The sequence below is a fragment of the Blennius ocellaris genome (genome assembly GCF_963422515.1).
Source record: "Blennius ocellaris genome assembly, chromosome: 7".
NCBI classification, from domain to species: Eukaryota; Metazoa; Chordata; class Actinopteri; order Blenniiformes; family Blenniidae; genus Blennius; species Blennius ocellaris.
The window spans coordinates 30327797-30344927 of NC_137656.1; the positions used below are offsets into that span (position 1 = coordinate 30327797).

At 43.0% G+C, this 17131-nt stretch overlaps 1 protein-coding gene across 1 annotated transcript in view; it reads left to right on the forward strand.

The window, feature by feature from the left end:
- Nucleotides 1–522: 522 nt before the first annotated feature.
- Nucleotides 523–17131, forward strand: part of fras1 (Fraser extracellular matrix complex subunit 1) — a gene marked incomplete at its 3' end in the record, with an annotated part of 263420 nt that continues 246811 nt past the window's right edge. The window contains exons 1-2 of the mRNA XM_080499235.1: nt 523–818; nt 6950–6981. Coding sequence (XP_080355361.1) covers nt 749–818; nt 6950–6981 — 102 coding nt within the window. The remainder of the gene's footprint in view (nt 819–6949; nt 6982–17131) is intronic.

Below are 17131 nucleotides of genomic sequence, written 5' to 3' on the forward strand. Positions count from 1 at the left end.
CATTCCCTCCGTCATGTGATAATCCCAGGAGAAGCGTCTTCATCCTGTCAGATTATCATGGCGGGGGGGGGGCTGCAGCCAGGCAGAGAGGTGGGACGTCCTCCCGCACAGAGGAGGGGAAATAAGAGGGGGGGGGGGCGGGGGCGCAGGGGGAGAAGTGACTTCAAACATTCACTGCAGCAGCACAAAGTCCCGCCGTCCTCCGCGTCCCTCCGCGTCCCTGCTGCACCGAGCATCAGGCGCCTTCCCCCTCTGGGAGAGGCGTATTAACAGCGTGTTAACCGTGTGTGTTAGCCGTGCGTGTTAACCGTGCGTGTTAACCGTGCGTGTTAGCCGTGCGTGTTAACCGTGCGTGTTAACCGTGTGTGTTAGCCGTGCGTGTTAACCGTGTGTGTTAGCCGTGCGTGTTAACCGTGCGTGTTAACCGTGTGTGTTAGCCGTGCGTGTTAACCGTGTGTGTTAGCCGTGCGTGTTAGCCGTGCGTGTTAGCGCAGAGCAAGGTGAAGACTAGTCAAGGTTTCGGGGCTGCGCCTCATTCCTGCCCAGAGACGTGCGAGGCTTCGGATCGGGAGCGCTCTGTCTCTCCGGCGGTTTCAGAGGATCTCGTATCTTTTCTGGTTGTTGTTGATTTTCCTGGACATTAATAATGCCGATGCAGAAATGTTTGTGTGTGAGCTAGAGCCACACCGCCTCACGTCGTGCCCCGGCTGCTGAGCGGACCTGGATTCTGTCCCGGCTGGGTGAGACCATGGCCGCCGGACGGTGGCTCCTGCTGGGCGCTCTGACCGGGATCCTCGCGCTCCCCGCTGCCGTCGAGGGTGAGTGCATTTCTCTCTTTTTCACTCTCAGGCTGCGTGGTGGTCATGTAATGCAGGTCGGGTGTGAGGGAGCACGCTGCACTGTGCCTCAGACATAACTGGGTGCAGGTTTGACATTCCCCTGATGGAGAAGCAGCGAATGAAGGGGAGCAGATTGATGTTCAGTTATTTGTGCAGAGAAGAAGGAGAAGGTTGAAGACTATTCTCTGCACCCAGCGGAAATGTAACTTTAAGAAAACTCCACTCGTTCAAAAGTGTCCGCAGGTTGTGATTCCGCTGCCAAAAGTTTTTTCCCCCTGAGTTTATTTGCAGCCTGGCCACCAGCAGCTTCAACTGGGGCATTGTCTCCCCCCACATAACTTCCAATGTCCCACCACCTCTGAGGAAGACATGGATTGTGACCGGGAGAGTGTGCAGAACGGTGCACACGCAATACGAGCTATTACTAAAGAAACACTGCTGATTGAAGTCTGGCTGAAGGGTCTTTTATTAGTAGAGTCAAACTACCAGAACTCTAGTTTACACCCTATCTTTTTTCCAGCACTCAAACAACCTGGTAGCGCTTGATTCAGTAATATTCAAACCTTTATTACACATCACAATCCCTTAATCCTTCTAAATATGATTATTACGAAGTGCAGCAGGACCAGCTGAGGTGAAGACTCCCTTTTCCTGCACATTTCACAGTTTAGATGAATGTGGCTGTGGACATGTACAGAAATATTGAATCAGGACCAGGCCCAGAGTGGGACTCAAGCTCAGCCCTGGAGCTTCACACCTCCGACCTACTTTAGACCACCACCTATTAAAATCATGTCATTATAATCTTACATGTGAGAGTCTCTGGCGCTGCTCTGTAAAGCCTTGTAATTCACTGTATTTTTCTAAAATATGTTCACTTCATTGCAAGTAAGGGTTGCTTCATAATGAAAATTTAGTTCAACACAAGTGCACCAACATTATTCAATACATCTTTTTAAATATATCATTTCAGAATCTAAATAAAGGTCTCTATCCTACTCATCATTATACTGACTAGAATAATATGATCTGTCCTGTGATCAGTCCTGCTTGGAGCTGCTGGATCTGGTTTCTGAGGAGACAAAAGACAAAGTTAACCAGTTATGTGGCGTTGCATCATAACATTATTTAAATGTTCTCATTTTATGTTATGCACCACAACGCCTCAGAATTAATTGACTTGATAATTAAATTGAACAGTGGTTTGGAGGCAAAGTTAAACATCTTACCTGTTCCATTGTCCTCATTGGTTGTTTCTAACCGTGAGCTGGTTTTAATGGAAAGGTTGTCAATCTCAGCACATTTTGTTGCTTCTGTTTCCAGAACATTCCTCTTTTTAATTCTAGCCTTCTCTGCTCCACCTTGATCAATCTATCCTTCTTTCAAACACCACTGACCGAGTGCACAGTCTGTAAATAAAGTTCATTTAAAAAAAGACGAAGGTGCCAGTGGAGGGAGGAGGCTGAGGAACAGCAGAAACAGCATGTGATCAACCCAGTGCTGTGACTGAACACCAGGCCTCCCCCCGACCAGCCACTCCAGGTCTGGTCTGACCAAAACACAAATAGGATTTGCACCTTCTGCAATAAGGATCATTAATAATTATTGTATCACGGGACCTTTATAAAGGAAATCTTTTCCCCTGCTTTTACTCTACTTGGATCCTACAAAGTGCTGATGTGATCACTTGTGGGTTCAAATTTCCCTTAAATTTCCAGTTAAAAACAAGCAATTTCAGCTAAAATGTTGTTACTCAAGTAAACATTTTAAATGAGAAGCATGTCACATTTACATATTCACACAGAGACATTCTGAATCTTTTCATCTTTTATTGTGATTGACATATTTCAAAAGAGGTAAATGTAGGCTTGTTGTGGTTGAATATTTCAAGACTTTACTTTTTTATTATATGGTATTTACAATCAGTCAGAATCATATCTTTCATCTTAAAATATATGCACATAAAAAAAAAACAACTCCCACTTCTCCCTCAAGATTTCAGATTATTACATTTCCTCATTTAATGCACTAATGAGGACGACAACAACAACTTGGCAGATTTTGTGGATATTTTTGACAATAGGGATGTTTGCAACTTGCTTTAGGTTTCTGTCCACAGCTCATCAAATGTGATTTCAGAGACGGAAGAACAGACAGATAAAGGAGTTTCATCCATTTTTCTCATTCTAACAAATACTATAAATCCTGCAGGAGCTACTTATCGTTATGTCCACCATCACTTCAGCTCACACATCCTGTAAAGTCTTCAGACTGTACCAAGATTTCAATTTGTCGATCACAACCAAACTGAAAATTGTGTTTAAGCATGCATTTTGTCAACATTTTATCATTTGTGTAACAGTGTTTGATGTCTCCTCATGTCTAGATGGAGATGAGCTGCAATAATGAAAATCATTCAGACTATTATCACCTGAAAATGATAAAAAGCAAGTGATGTCTTTGAATTCTGTTAACTTAAGAATCATCTGATGGAAAATTACTCAAACAAAAGTAATATCTCCAATCTTTGCACACTGCAAACCTTTACTGAAGCAGCAGATGTAGAACTTTTTGTCAAATCTTTCCTCCACCAAATGATGACAACACCCAGTGCATAAAGTTCCAACAAAAACACTTTCAGATGTTTGATGCTTTCCAAACAACTTCAGAAGATTTAAACTGCTATCATAATGTAAAAGCATTAGATCTTTGGTGAAATACCACAGCATTAGTACTTCCTTAAAAAAAGGGTGTCCTTTCCGCTGGAATAAAGTCAAACTGACTCCATTTATATCGCTGATGTATTAATATCATATAATCTCACCAAGTCAGCATTATCAAGTCAGCAGTAACAAGTCAGCATTAACAGGTTAGGAATGTTCAGACTTTGGCTGCAGCATCAGTGTTGCTTTTAGCTGCTGGATGTGTTTGAATTATTCATAATCTCAGAGATTAACTGCTCCTTCAGTAATCTATAAACTGCTCTGCAGAGTTTCTCCCTGTGTGATTGGTCAGATGCTGCAAGCTCCGCCCCTTTCATGTGAATGAAAGGGGCAAAAAGAGCACTAATGTTGTGGACTATTTTCACAGATTTTTTCGGGGGTTGGGGGGCCAGCTTCACGTAGTTAACTAGAACAGGTACATGCCCCGCCAAAGGCACATTTGTTTGTAGAACCAAGTTAGCTTTGCTAGCATGTTAGCTCATATCAATGCTAACTCGCCTATCAGGTAGCAACATCACCATGTGCAACACTGAGCGAGGGCAGACAAACAAACCACTACCCAGGTCAACACGCTCACACCAATGTTTCTGGATACTCACCAAATCTAGATTTTAGTTGTGAGCTGTGGAGTGGAGTTAGCAGTGTACCAGCAGGTGACTAATGGAGCACAGGGCGTTAGTGTGCTGGCAGGCAGCTTCGTTGCTGCAGCCCTGATGAAGACTCCCTGCTCTCCTGGGGAACTGACGGCTCACAGTGGGACTCCAGTGTGTAATCTTAGTCAGATTTCTGTCCATCAATGAGGAGCTGTCCAGAGACACAAAATTACAGGCGGGAGACACGGGGCTGCAGAGTCTCTGTGTATGGTTTTTGTTCGTTTTTGCTATAACTTAATAAAATAATGGTTTTGGGAACTTCTGACTCTGTGCCTCTGTGGGTGGACCCGAGGGTGGCTTGTTCAACTGCCACAGCCTCCAATAGATTAGTATTTGAATTGGTTGCTGCAGTACATGGCAGGTTCAGAGTTCGTGACCCATTGACGTTTGACCTGATCGATCCCAAAATCTAATCGATTGGTCCTTGGATAAAGACAAATGTTCACTGCAAATTTCATGCAATTCTGGTCAATGGCTTTTGTGAAAACTTGGTAAAATGCATTCATCACCAACCAATAAATAAACAAATAAATACACGCAGCCAGAAGATGAGTCACCACTAAACTCACTCAAATCCTTCGGCCTGCACATGTTTCTCAATCTAACGCATCAATTGTGTTGAAAAGATGTTGCCATGATAAATAGAGACTCTGTTGTTATTTCACTTGTCAGAGGTCATAAGGTTATGGCTGATGGGTGAGTTTTCTATATGTTGAAGCAGAATGAACAATCACGTTTTACTCCACCAACACCAAACTTTTGAATAAATACACAACTCAGAAGAAGAACAGAAAGAAATCCTCATTTACACACTTACATAAACCAAATCTGATTAAATCCAGTCATTTTAAACATTTCCAAATTGGATTAGTCCGACTCCATTATACTGACACCCTCTCTTAAAAGCACTCACATTTGATTTTGATAAACGCCTCACAAGCACTGCACCTTCATATTTGTTGAAAATATCTAAGTGTTAATTGAATTTTGGAAGCAGTTTCCTGTAGCTGCAGAATTGCCAAATTGCTAAACCACTTCTGTGTTTCTGCCCTGAGCTGATTAAAGTGCAAGATTGGATTTTGCAGAGCTCTCACAGTGTTGGAGACACAAAGCAGCAGCTCTTAGCCTTCTTCTATTAGATAGAACTCTAACTGTATTCTTGTTTTCCCTTCTGGGTCATCATAGTAAATGTTTACCCCTTGCTTACGTTCCCCTGAGGCATTTCACAATTCTCCTGGCCGGCACAGAGCAGCTCACACTCTGACTCTCTTTATGTTCTGGAAACATTCAGCCTCAAACGTGAGCACAGATCATAATCACTGTCCTGCTATTTATTCCAAAAATTTAACTCATCACATTGTTCTGAATATAAAGTTGGATGTGTGCTCGCTCTAAGAAGACAGACCTGGAAAGGACTCATAATGGCAGCAAGAGGAAATACGGGTCTAATTCATTAAGGAGTTTGCTAATCCAGCCTTTATGTGTAGATGGTAAATGGACTTTACTTGCATAATGCTTTTCAACTGTGTGAGCAGTCCCAAAGGGCTTTACAGTGTTAATCACAGTCCCCTATTCACACACACATTCACGCTCAAGCAGTGTATGTAATCAAACATATCAGAGCATCACAGCAAATATATCTGAATTAAAAGGAAAGGGGTCTGCAGTTTGCTGACCATCTTGGTCAGGTTGATGAAATTCAAGGCTGAGCTGAAGCCAACAAACAGCATCCTGACAAAGCTGTTGGAAGTTTCCGGGTGGGTGAGCCTTCCTCAGACGCTCTATCAGTCAGCAAGGTGAAAAACCTTTCCTGCATTTACCTGTTGTTAATAAAAAGTCCAAAACATATGTATTTAGAACGACAAAATGAACACAATTCAAACATTTGCTTGATCTTCCAGGCGTGGTGATACTTGTGAATTAGGATTCTGTCAGTACAGCCCACGTAATGAGAAGAAAATGACTGCATACAACTGGTTTAAAATCACATATGTTATAATAATATAAATATAAATAAGCTAAATAAATAATGTGAGTATCTTTTATTTCACTACACTCATGCATGTTTATGGGGACAGGACTTAAATACAATGTTCACTTTGAATATTGAAGTTACTAAGTTTAGTTTTGTAGAGTAAAAAGGTGAGGAATGACAGTTCATTATATCATCATAAGTTGGTCTTTGCTTAAAAAACCACAAACTCATCTACCAATCAGAACTAATCAGATTGTATTTCTCTCCCAGTTGAAACCCACCTGAATGCAATAAGGGGCTCATTGTTGGGCTTTTTCACAACCTGGATCACTTCAACATTAGATTGAAGCAGGGAGAGAGCTAAAACATTGGCTCTGCACAGAAGGAGGAAGTTCTCCAAACTGAACAACCTAAAGTCAAACTATTAGTAGCAGGGATGTTTTCAGGTTGGCAGAATATGTATTTGTTTTTGTACTCCAATCTCCCTAGGATATATTCATCTGTCAGTTTTCTTTGTTTTGCAGAAATGTATTGATTTCTAAGAAAGTGCTCAGCGCCATTTATGAAACTGAAGGATGAATAAAACCCTCAGTTTGAAGGAAAATGATTGATTCTTCTGGATGCTGAGCATCTGCAGGAAATATGACAGATATAAATAATTCCTGAGAAATGTTCATCCACATATGAATCGCAAAGGTGAAGTCATGACTGGACTCACTAATAATGCTGATGTTCTCTTGTCTCCCCTTCTCACCACAGGAGCTTGTTCCTACAAGAGATCACTGTATGCGGTAGGTGCATGAATCCTTCCTGTAAATGTTCCTTTCTTTCCTATCTTGCTCTCTGAATGTGGATCTGGATGGGTTGTGAAATCTGATGGTATCTTCTCATGTATTATTCACTGGGGACATTATCAGGTCAGTGTGACTAATGGTCAGAGCTGTTAAGTGTCTGTATGTGCAAAGATATGTGGTGAAGCAGCATGAATTATCAGTTGGGATTGCTGCACATCCTCTGTTGTCTGGAACGTCGCTGAAGAGGTATTTCTCATCTATAATGGATGCCGGATACTGACTTTGTGGATGATAATATGATGAGAGAGTGTGACGGAGCTCGGTAAAGATGTAGAGATGAATCTAGTTGAAAGTTTGCTTCTTTTGGAAATGTGTATGTGAAGAGTTTTGTTCTGCTGGGCTTTGGCCAGCTCCCACGGTTTTGCGTTTTTTAGACTATCTGCTATGGCACACCCTTCTTCTTGATACCTTTTAACTAGCATTGTCAAAATGAATGCCTTAACGCAGATTGATTAATAATCATGATTAATCTGATGAAAAATTTTAATGCAATTAACCCATCTGCAGTGCAGAAATTCCTGAAACATCTCTGGCAACACACTTCTGGCAGTTTGTCCAAGTAGACTTGTCATCGGGGAACCCACCGCTCACATGCCACCGCTCACACCAACGGGCTGTTGATATGTTAGTCACAGAGTGAACTCCATATGGAGGACATTAAACAGCACGTTGGTCCTCTCCATTGGAAGTTTGAGTACCAAAAAATCCCAAGATTAATCAGTCCACTGACAAAAAGTATTGTGCACAGTCCGCAGGAAGGAGTTTTCTTTTCACCGACGCACTTCCAGCTTAAAATACTACATTAACATGAACATACATTAGTCAGAGAGTTGAATGAGAATTTGCACAGCTAATATATCCTTTGTTGTAAATAGTTTTGTTCTTCCTACTCTTGGTTATAATATTTAAAGAAGTCATCACTTGGTACTCTCATGCATCCAGTGTCATTTAAAATGTCTTCAAATAAATTATTAATATTTATTCGAGGAAATAAAATCAAATATAGGGCGAGTTCTGATCCTTTTTCATACCGCAACTTCTTCTTGCGAGAGAACTTGTGAGAGTTTGACTAGTACCGATGTCAGCCACATGTTCACTGGCCGTAGGAACTGTTAATTATTGATAGTGTAGCATAGCTAGTGGTCCTTTGCTCACACAAAAAATAAAAATAACAACTGATTGTGGAGCCGTTTACAAATGTCCATGCCACCGAGCAACGCACCTTGGAGATATAAAAGGAAATACAGGGTCATTTGTAAATCACATGCAGCTCAAATATCTAGTTATGTTAGCAGTTAGCTGCGGCTAACTGCAAGACACGACTAACTGCTAGATAATATGCTGAAGACAAACTTCTCTTTGAGAACCTGCAGTGAGGCTGTGGACATCCTTAAACTCAGTTCAGAGCAGTTCGCCTTCCCATCAGATTAGCTTTAAAACAAGGCTAACCACTGGCTGTAGCTCACCACTAATCACCAAATTGAACAGCGTTGCGTTGCAATATTAGCCTCCAGTGTTGACGACGTCACAGGAGCACAATCCAACGCTCCTGTTTTGGGGGGTGCCCCATTGTGGACGATTCTGGTTTGAACAAAGAGCCCACACAAAGTACTGCAGAAACCTTCAAATTCCAGATTTACAGGCATGTTTCAACTATTTACATGTTTTAATAAGGAAAAATGTTGATTTCCTGGTGATGACTCCTTCTATACCGTATTTTCCGCATTATAAGGCGCACCGGATTATAAGGCACACCATTGATTGACATAATTTACAACTTCGTTCATATATAAGGCGCATGGAATAGACCAGTGGTCAGCAACATTTATAGCTCAAAGTCATTGGGTTACATTTTCCACTGATTCTAACACCCAGAGAGCTGCATGCACTTTATTTTGATAGTCTTACCTGCAGCCTATGCCAGGAGGACACTACACACAAAACCTTCTTCACTGCTGGTTGACAACTTACAACTACCGGTAATAAACTAAACTACATGAACTAAGCAACAAAAACACAACACAACACAATTATTACCGACACCACAAACCAAATAGAACCCCCAATAATTGCATTTAAAACACCACAAACAGAAACTCCCATAATTCATTGCAGCAATCGGCTGCACTGAGGAGCTCAGGATGAATTTGTCGCTGCAAGGCATGATGTCCCATCATGACAAATTCATGTTTTGTGTTGTTGGAGGTTATTGTGGGTTGTTGTTGGGCTTGGTGTTGTGTTGATTGTGTTTATGTGTTTTTGTTCCCCAGTTTAGGGAGTCATTATTTCATCTAGTTTATTTTGGTTTGTTAGAACGTTGGTGTGCAACCATGAGTGATGAATGTGTTGTGTGGAGTGTCGTCCGCTCTGAAGATCCGGTTGCCAAGTTAGAGTTGTCAAAATAAAAGCTTCTGGTTGTTCAGCTGTCAAATAACAGTCTCGAGTAGAGCAATTCTTCCATATATAAGGCGCACCGGGTTATAAGGCGCACTGGCAGCTTTTGAGAAAATTTGAGGTATTTAGGTGCGCCTTATAGGGCGTAAAATACGGTATATTTGTGTGTGCCAGAATGGCTTTCTAGTACCCCCTAAACTTTAGACGCACTTGTCAAGTCAACTATGGGTAGCACATTTCACCTGAATATATGAAATGGCAAATTTGTTCTGGTATTTTGTACCAGAACAAGTTGCATATCTCTCGGTTTCAGTCTCTCAAACATAGATTAGATTAGATTAGAAGCTTTTATTGTCATTGTTCAATAAAATTGCACAACAAAATTGCGGTGTAGCTAAAAACACACAGTAGACATACAACAAACACCGGCAGCCATTCTCACATTCAGCATTGCATTCATCTCAGCAGACACACCATATATACAGAATAACCTAAACATTCACACACACATTCAGCTCTCACACAGTCCCGCTCACACACACCCAAGGACATAGTGCAGTAATGTAAAAGTTAAAAGAAACGACCGATAATAAGTTAAGTAAAATACCAATGTAGCTGCCTGAGGTACCTTGGCTAATCAGTAGTGCGGTTGAGCACAAGGTACCTGTTATTGCACAGAGTAATATGGAGTATGGTGTATTGCACAGTATGAGGTAGATAGTCTGAGGTAGTAGTTTTTAAGTGTTCAGTGCCGTGATAGCTTGAGGGAAGAAACTGTCCCTCAGTCTGTTGGTCCTGGTCCTGATGGACCGGTACCGCCGTCCCTCAGTCTGTTGGTCCTGGTCCTGATGGACCGGTACCGCCGTCCTGAGGGCAGCAGCTCGAACAAGTGGTGTGCAGGGTGGGTGTGGTCAGCTATGATCGCCTCGGCTCTTCTGAGGCGCCGTGTCATGAAGATGTCTTTTAGTGTGGGGAGGGGGCAGCCGATGATCCTCTGTTCCGTCTTTACGACCCTCTGCAGCCTCCTGCGGTCTGCCTCGGTGCAGTGGGAGAACCACACGGGGCTGCAGTAAGTCAGGGTGCTCTCGATGGTCGATCGGTAGAAGGTCACCAGCAGCTTCTGGCAGATGTCCTTCTTCCTGAGCGCCCTCAGGAAGTGCAGCCGCTGCTGGGCCTTCTTGACGACGGCCGAGGTGTTCCCAGACCACGAGAGGTCAGCCCAGATCACGGTGCCCAGGAAAGTGAAGTTGTGGACCCTTTCCACGAGCTCGCCGTTGATGTGAAGGGGGGGTGGGTCCGACGTGCGACTCCTCCTGAAGTCCAGGACGACCTCCTTGGTCTTGGCGGTGTTCAGGATCAGGTCGTTTGTGGAGCACCAGGCAGACCGTTGCAGGACCTCGTCCCTGTATGCCGACTCGTCACCGTTGGTGACCGTTGGTGATCACTGTAGTGTCGTCGGCGAACTTCACGATGGTGTTGCTGGGGTGCGCAGGTCTGCAGTCTGTTGTGTACAGTGAATAAAGCATCGGGCTCAGCACACAGCCCTGTGGGGAGCCCGTGCTCAGGGATCTGGACGAGGACCGGTGAGGGCCGAGTCTGACGGTCTGGGGTCTGTTGGAAAGGAAGTCCTTAATCCAAGCGCAGGTTAGTGCGGGGAGACCCAGGTCCAACAGTTTCCTGACCAGCAGGTCAGGGATGATGGTATTGAACGCTGAGCTGTAGTCTATGAAGAGCATTCTGACGTAGCTCCCCCGATGTTCGAGGTGCTCAGCGCGGTGTGGAGAGGGACGGCTATTGCATCCTCCGTGGAGCAGTTGTTCCTGTAGGCGAACTGGTGGGGGTCCAAAGAGGGGGGGAGGCAGGCTTTGATATGGGTGAGGACAAGTCGCTTGAGGCACTTGGTGATGATGGGGGTAAGTGCAACCGGGCGAAAGTCTGACAGGCTGGCGGTGGCAGATTTCTTTGGTATCGGAATGATGGTGGCCGACTTGAGGCAGGCTGGGATGGAGGCTTGCATCAGGGAAAGGTTGAAGATTTTGGTGAAGACCTCCGCGAGCTGGTCTGCACAGGCCTTGAGCACCTTCCCAGAAACACCGTCGGGCCCGGGCGCCTTCCTCGGGTTGGCTCTGCTGAGGGTGCGTCTCACCTCATGTACCTGCACGGTCAGTGGCTGACGACTGGGAGTTGGCTGGGGTGGGGGCAGGGCGACTGCAGACTGCTGGGGTGGGGGCAGGGCGACTGCAGACTGCTGGGGTGGGGGCAGGGCGACTGCAGACTGCTGGGTTGGGACCTCGAAGCGAGCAAAGAAAGCATTCAGCTCTTCGGCTAGCGCCGCGCTTGGGTCACCCGGTATGTTGGACTGCCCTCTGAAGTTGGTGATCTGCTGAACACCCTGCCACACCTGCCTGGGGTTGTTGTTAGAGAGGTGAGTCTCTATTCGCTCCCTGTAGTCCCTCTTTGCTTGCCTGATGCCCCTCTTCAGGTCAGCTCTGGCCGCGCTGTACAGTTCACTGTCTCCGGACCTGAAGGCGGTGTTTCGGTCTCTGAGGAGCGTCTTGACTTGGCTGGTCATCCATGGTTTCTGGTTCGGAAACACCCGGATGCATTTGTCCACAGTTACAGTCCCAGTGCAGAACTGAATGTAGGACAAAACGGCCTCTGTGTGTTCCGACAGGTCCTGGTGTTCAAAGACGCTCCACTCCGTCTGAGAGAAACAGCCCTGTAGCAAACATAATGACATTTTTCAGATTATAGTGTGACATTCAGACCTGAGAGGATTAGGTGGTGGTGTTGGTTGATGAGTTCTAGCTCCTTTACAGGCTGTTTGGCTCTCGTGGGACTTGGTTCACACAGGGACAATGTCAACCCATTTTTAAATCATCCTGAAGAGTGAAATAGGGTCAAATGAAGCAGCATCGATTCAAGCTCACCCATACACACAATTGACTGTGAGTATTAAAAGAGTTTACTGTTAACAGGTTAATGGGCATAAACCTCGTAAATTACTTTTGACAAAATTATCATTTATTCCAGTGTTTCCTAACCTTTCTCTGTTTACCATTGTAAACCCATGTGACCCCCTGAGCACCACGCCCTGTTCCATTACAAACTAAGCTGAAGAAACCCCTCAGAAGTTAATTTTCTGTGAGGATAAACTATTTGAGATTACATGCCAGTGTTTGGTGAACTGATGTCACTTCAGCTTGAAGTTTCAAACTTTCAATTGCCAGTTTTTCACTATAAATTGGGATCTAATTCTGTCCATTGCTTTTGTGAAGCCATATTTTATGTAACTGTCTTGGTACATGTATTTTTTTTCTTCATTTTGACAGTTTCCTCCTCATGTCCACCTTTTCTTCTCTCGCTGCTTACACATTTAATGTAAATGTTTAAACTTATCACTTTTGTTAAATTATGTTCATTTTGTCATTTTCTAACTACATATGTATGGATTCTTTTTTAAATGACTGGTGAATACCAGAAAAGTTTTTTACCTGGCTGACATGTTTCAACTGCAGCTTTCCTCAGAGCCTCACCTGCGCATCTCCATAAGCACAGGACTCACTTTCATGTATTCAGCCTCAACATATCTCTGCTTTTATTCACAGCAGCCAAGTAAAAATAAGTGCATTTTGCTGCTTTGCACTTTTGAAAAACACTTGCATCTTGCAACAACTGGTAGTCTCTCCTAAAAAGCCTTAAACACAGTTCTCAGCAGTACAGTTGTGGTTCTTGGGCATAGTAATGAGGAACTCCTGCTTCTCTCTTGCTGTGTTATCAGAATAATTGCAGTAGAGCTCAAAGCAGAGAACTAACCCCAACATACCTACAACCATATATCCACACCAGCACATCCTGCCCCCCGTGTTACTTTTCCCTTTGAAGAGGGATCACAACAGTGTACAGACAGACATGTTTTGAGGAGTGAGAAGGGAAAGGTGGGAGGAGGGAGGGGTTTTTGGGATGATCCAACACGATGGAGCACTCTCACGGAAAGGCCCCACTCGACTTCAAAGCGACAAACCCTGAACACCTGGAGCTGTGGTCAAGTAGAAACAAATAAGGGGGAAGAAAGAGGCAGATTACAGTGCAGGTCTGCAGGAAAGCCCTCGGGTTCTCCCGGCATGCCGGGAACACCAACACACCGGATCACTTCCTCTTTCTTCACATTGCATTAAAGTTTTAAACAGCAGTTCTGTGAGTTCATGAAGAAAAAAATAGGAGGAATAAGTATGTGTTCCCTAATGCTGAATGCAGACTACTTTAAATATGCGGTAGTGTAAGCGGTGTGGTTTTTCTTCTCTGCGTTGTGATTTTTCTTTGTTGAATGAAGAGATCTCAGAACAAGGCCTGTCTTCTGGATTACTTTATTCCGTTCCTGTTCAAATGAAAAACATAACATGAGCTGGTGTGCCTCATCAGCAACTCTCCTCTTCCTCTCCGACAGTGCAGATTTCAGCTCTGCTTATAATCATACATGTACAAAAATAACTAATATTTTACAAAATAAACACAATTATAAAACAATGATCAATGTAAATTAAGACACAAATATCAATGCAAATAAATTCAATATATGAATGACAAAATAAATGAAAACATCCAGAAAACATATATGTTGCACCATAGAACAAAACAAATAACATAACCAGCTATTCTCGTACCTGTTCAAATGAAAAACATGACATGAGCTGGTGTGCCTCGGCAACAACTCTCCTCTTCCTCTGCAAGCAAACAACACGTGTCTGAACTGATGGAGGAAGCCGACTGCTAAGCTAACATAGCAGTTAGCTTTTCACCTCCCACTGCCGTATGAGTATATTTTTAATGCACAGAACGTGACTTAAACTCTAGGAACATAACTTTCACACTTAACACAGCTTTGAAGATATGAATTTTAGCCTATAAACTTAAACAAAGAGGAGCACGCTCAAGCTCCGACAGTGCAGATTTCAGCTCTGACCGGAGTGCGCATGCTCGGAGCACCTTGCCGTGGCAACACACATGAACAAAACTTAAAGGGACAGGCACGAGAACAGCACACATGAGCATGAAGCAACACTAACAAGTTATTTTAGTGAAATACACCAGTTACTTGTGACAATCTGTTACAGTAGCATACACCTAAAACCACTGTTCGCCTCATTCAGTGCTGTATTCACTGAATTGTGATGAATTGTGCCGCTACCTGAAAACTACCAGTTTAGATTTCTTTGTTGAAGAAATGAAAGATGGGAAGATGACCTTGTATAACAAATAAAGTTTGTAGTACTTTTCTGATCATTTGGTTCTATGTGAGAGACTGGAAAATGTATGGTTTATGTAGCATTGTTGCCTTTTGTACTGTAGTTTATGTTTGCAGTCATCTGTATGACTTCAGCAGAATTTTTTTTAATTCACTTTCACCCTGGTCTTTTGAATACTGCTTTGCCCGTGACCAGCTACTGCATTGAAAACTAACGTGAGCAAAAGAAAGGACACGCTGGTGTTACGATTCTCTTGGCCCTTTCTTCTGATCATTTTTCTGTCCATCTTTAGCATTAGTTTTTCTGCTCATATGTGAGTAGATGAACAACAGTGGAGGATTCACAGTGTTTGTGCTGCTCACTCTTTGGAATGTAACAGCTCTTCTCCAATTAAATGTGCTAAGATTTCCTACACCATCATCTGTATGCGTGGAAAACTTCATGCATCCAACCAAGAATAAGGACACACACACACACACACGCATGCACCCCCCCACACACACACACACACACACACTGCCCTCAAGCAGAGTAAAGACTAACACTTGGTCACCTATCACTAATTCTAAACCAGAAGAAGCAGTTGAGAGCACAGGTCAGTTGCAGGGTCAGGAGCTCACTGTCATGCATTGCTGCAACTGCAACCCCAGTCAACTTCCACCCTTCTCCGACTTCTTGTGATTGGAGAAGACCAAACCAGAGATATAATCTCTGCAATGATTCCTGGGCTGGCCCCAGGGCCTCCTCCCAGTTGAATGTCCCTAGTAGACTTCTTATAAGAAGAACATGATAGGATAATTGAAAACGTGAGGTGAGACACACAGGGAAAGACAGACAGACAGACACAGGGACAGACAGTGGCTCTCCGCTCGATCACACTGCTCCTGTTATGACTGCACTTGGATGTCATGCATTCATAAGCCACTCAAGGAACACCCACAGATCTCTGATCAGATTGTGATGAACAGACAGATTACAGTGATATGGAAATATAAAAAGAGGAGGAGGTACAACCCTTGCCCAGACTCTGAAGATGGAGATTATAATAATTGTTCCAGGCTTTTGTGATATATGGCAAATATATTGACATCAACATTTGCAATAAACAAACCATAAATGACCCACTGAACTGTGTTAAATGATGTTTACCGTCACTGTGCATTCATGGTCTGCATAGAAGCATGTTCAGTGGAATCAGAACTCTGCTGTGTTAGACACAATGCTATGAACAAGAGAAAATGACTCAAAATAACATTGACAACACATGTGATCAAAAACAACCCCAAAGCAGAAAGACATCATCTCCAGTGCTTATTTATGGCAAGTCGTAAAGCCATCACAATACTCAACAATGTTATCATGTTGAACTGATCTAATTTAGTATCTCATTCATCAGTTTAGTTTTTCCTGCAGCTCTCATGCACTTCCTGAGAAAAAAGTACAAAAACAACATTTTTGTGCAAATTCAGGGTTCAATCTGGCGATTAACAAATCATCCTTGCTGAATAGAAAATTACTCTTCTACATGATAACTGAACAATAAACTCAATATATTCAACTCCACATGTGATAGAAAAACTTCTTTAAAGTCTGGAACAGATTTCCTTTAAAGTGTTTATTACCAACATAATGTGCATTTTACAAAAAGTACCATAAATATGACTAATGACTAATATTAGTCATTAGTCTATTGTGTTATTTAGGCAATTTTCATATTTTGATCCCACATTTCCCCATATTTTCAGGACTTACCTCAATGTGTAGCATAACTATGATCAATATATGTCATGATTGTCATCAATTTGCAGTCACTAGTTTGGAAGATATGACCAGAAATGCACAAGTAATTAAATACGATCACTTGCATGGTGAAGATAATGCAGTGCTTGATTCTTGGGTTGGACTTGTCCTAAACATCCTACCATTTCAGTGGCCCATTGATGTTTATATGATTGTTTCTCATGCTTGTGTGTGCAAAAGAAGATTTCCAGTGTCTTTGACAGGAAATATCTCCTCCCAAAACATTACAGCAGTTTTCTTGAACCCTAATTACATTTTCTCCGATGCATAATGTTAAAGAAAATAGTAAAAACTGCTCTAAATTGTGAGTCAGAGTCCAAGCTCATGTCTTATTTTTAGGGGAATGGACGACCTGAAAAAGAATGATGCTGTAGGTTATAACAGAATCCAACCTCAAGTAATGCTGCAGATCTAGTAGATATTAGCAGTCTTTGATGTGAATCATGTTAATCAAAGAATAATCATTCCGGCCAAAATCAAGACCCCAAGACCTATGCTGACATTTTGTGGAATATTAATGTTTGCTGAGTTAATCGGTGCAGAGCTTGAGTACGATGTGTAATAAACACCTCAGAAACCTTTAACCACAAGCTGTTGTGTGTGGTCACTCATTAGCTCCACAGTCATAATCTGACGATACATGCATC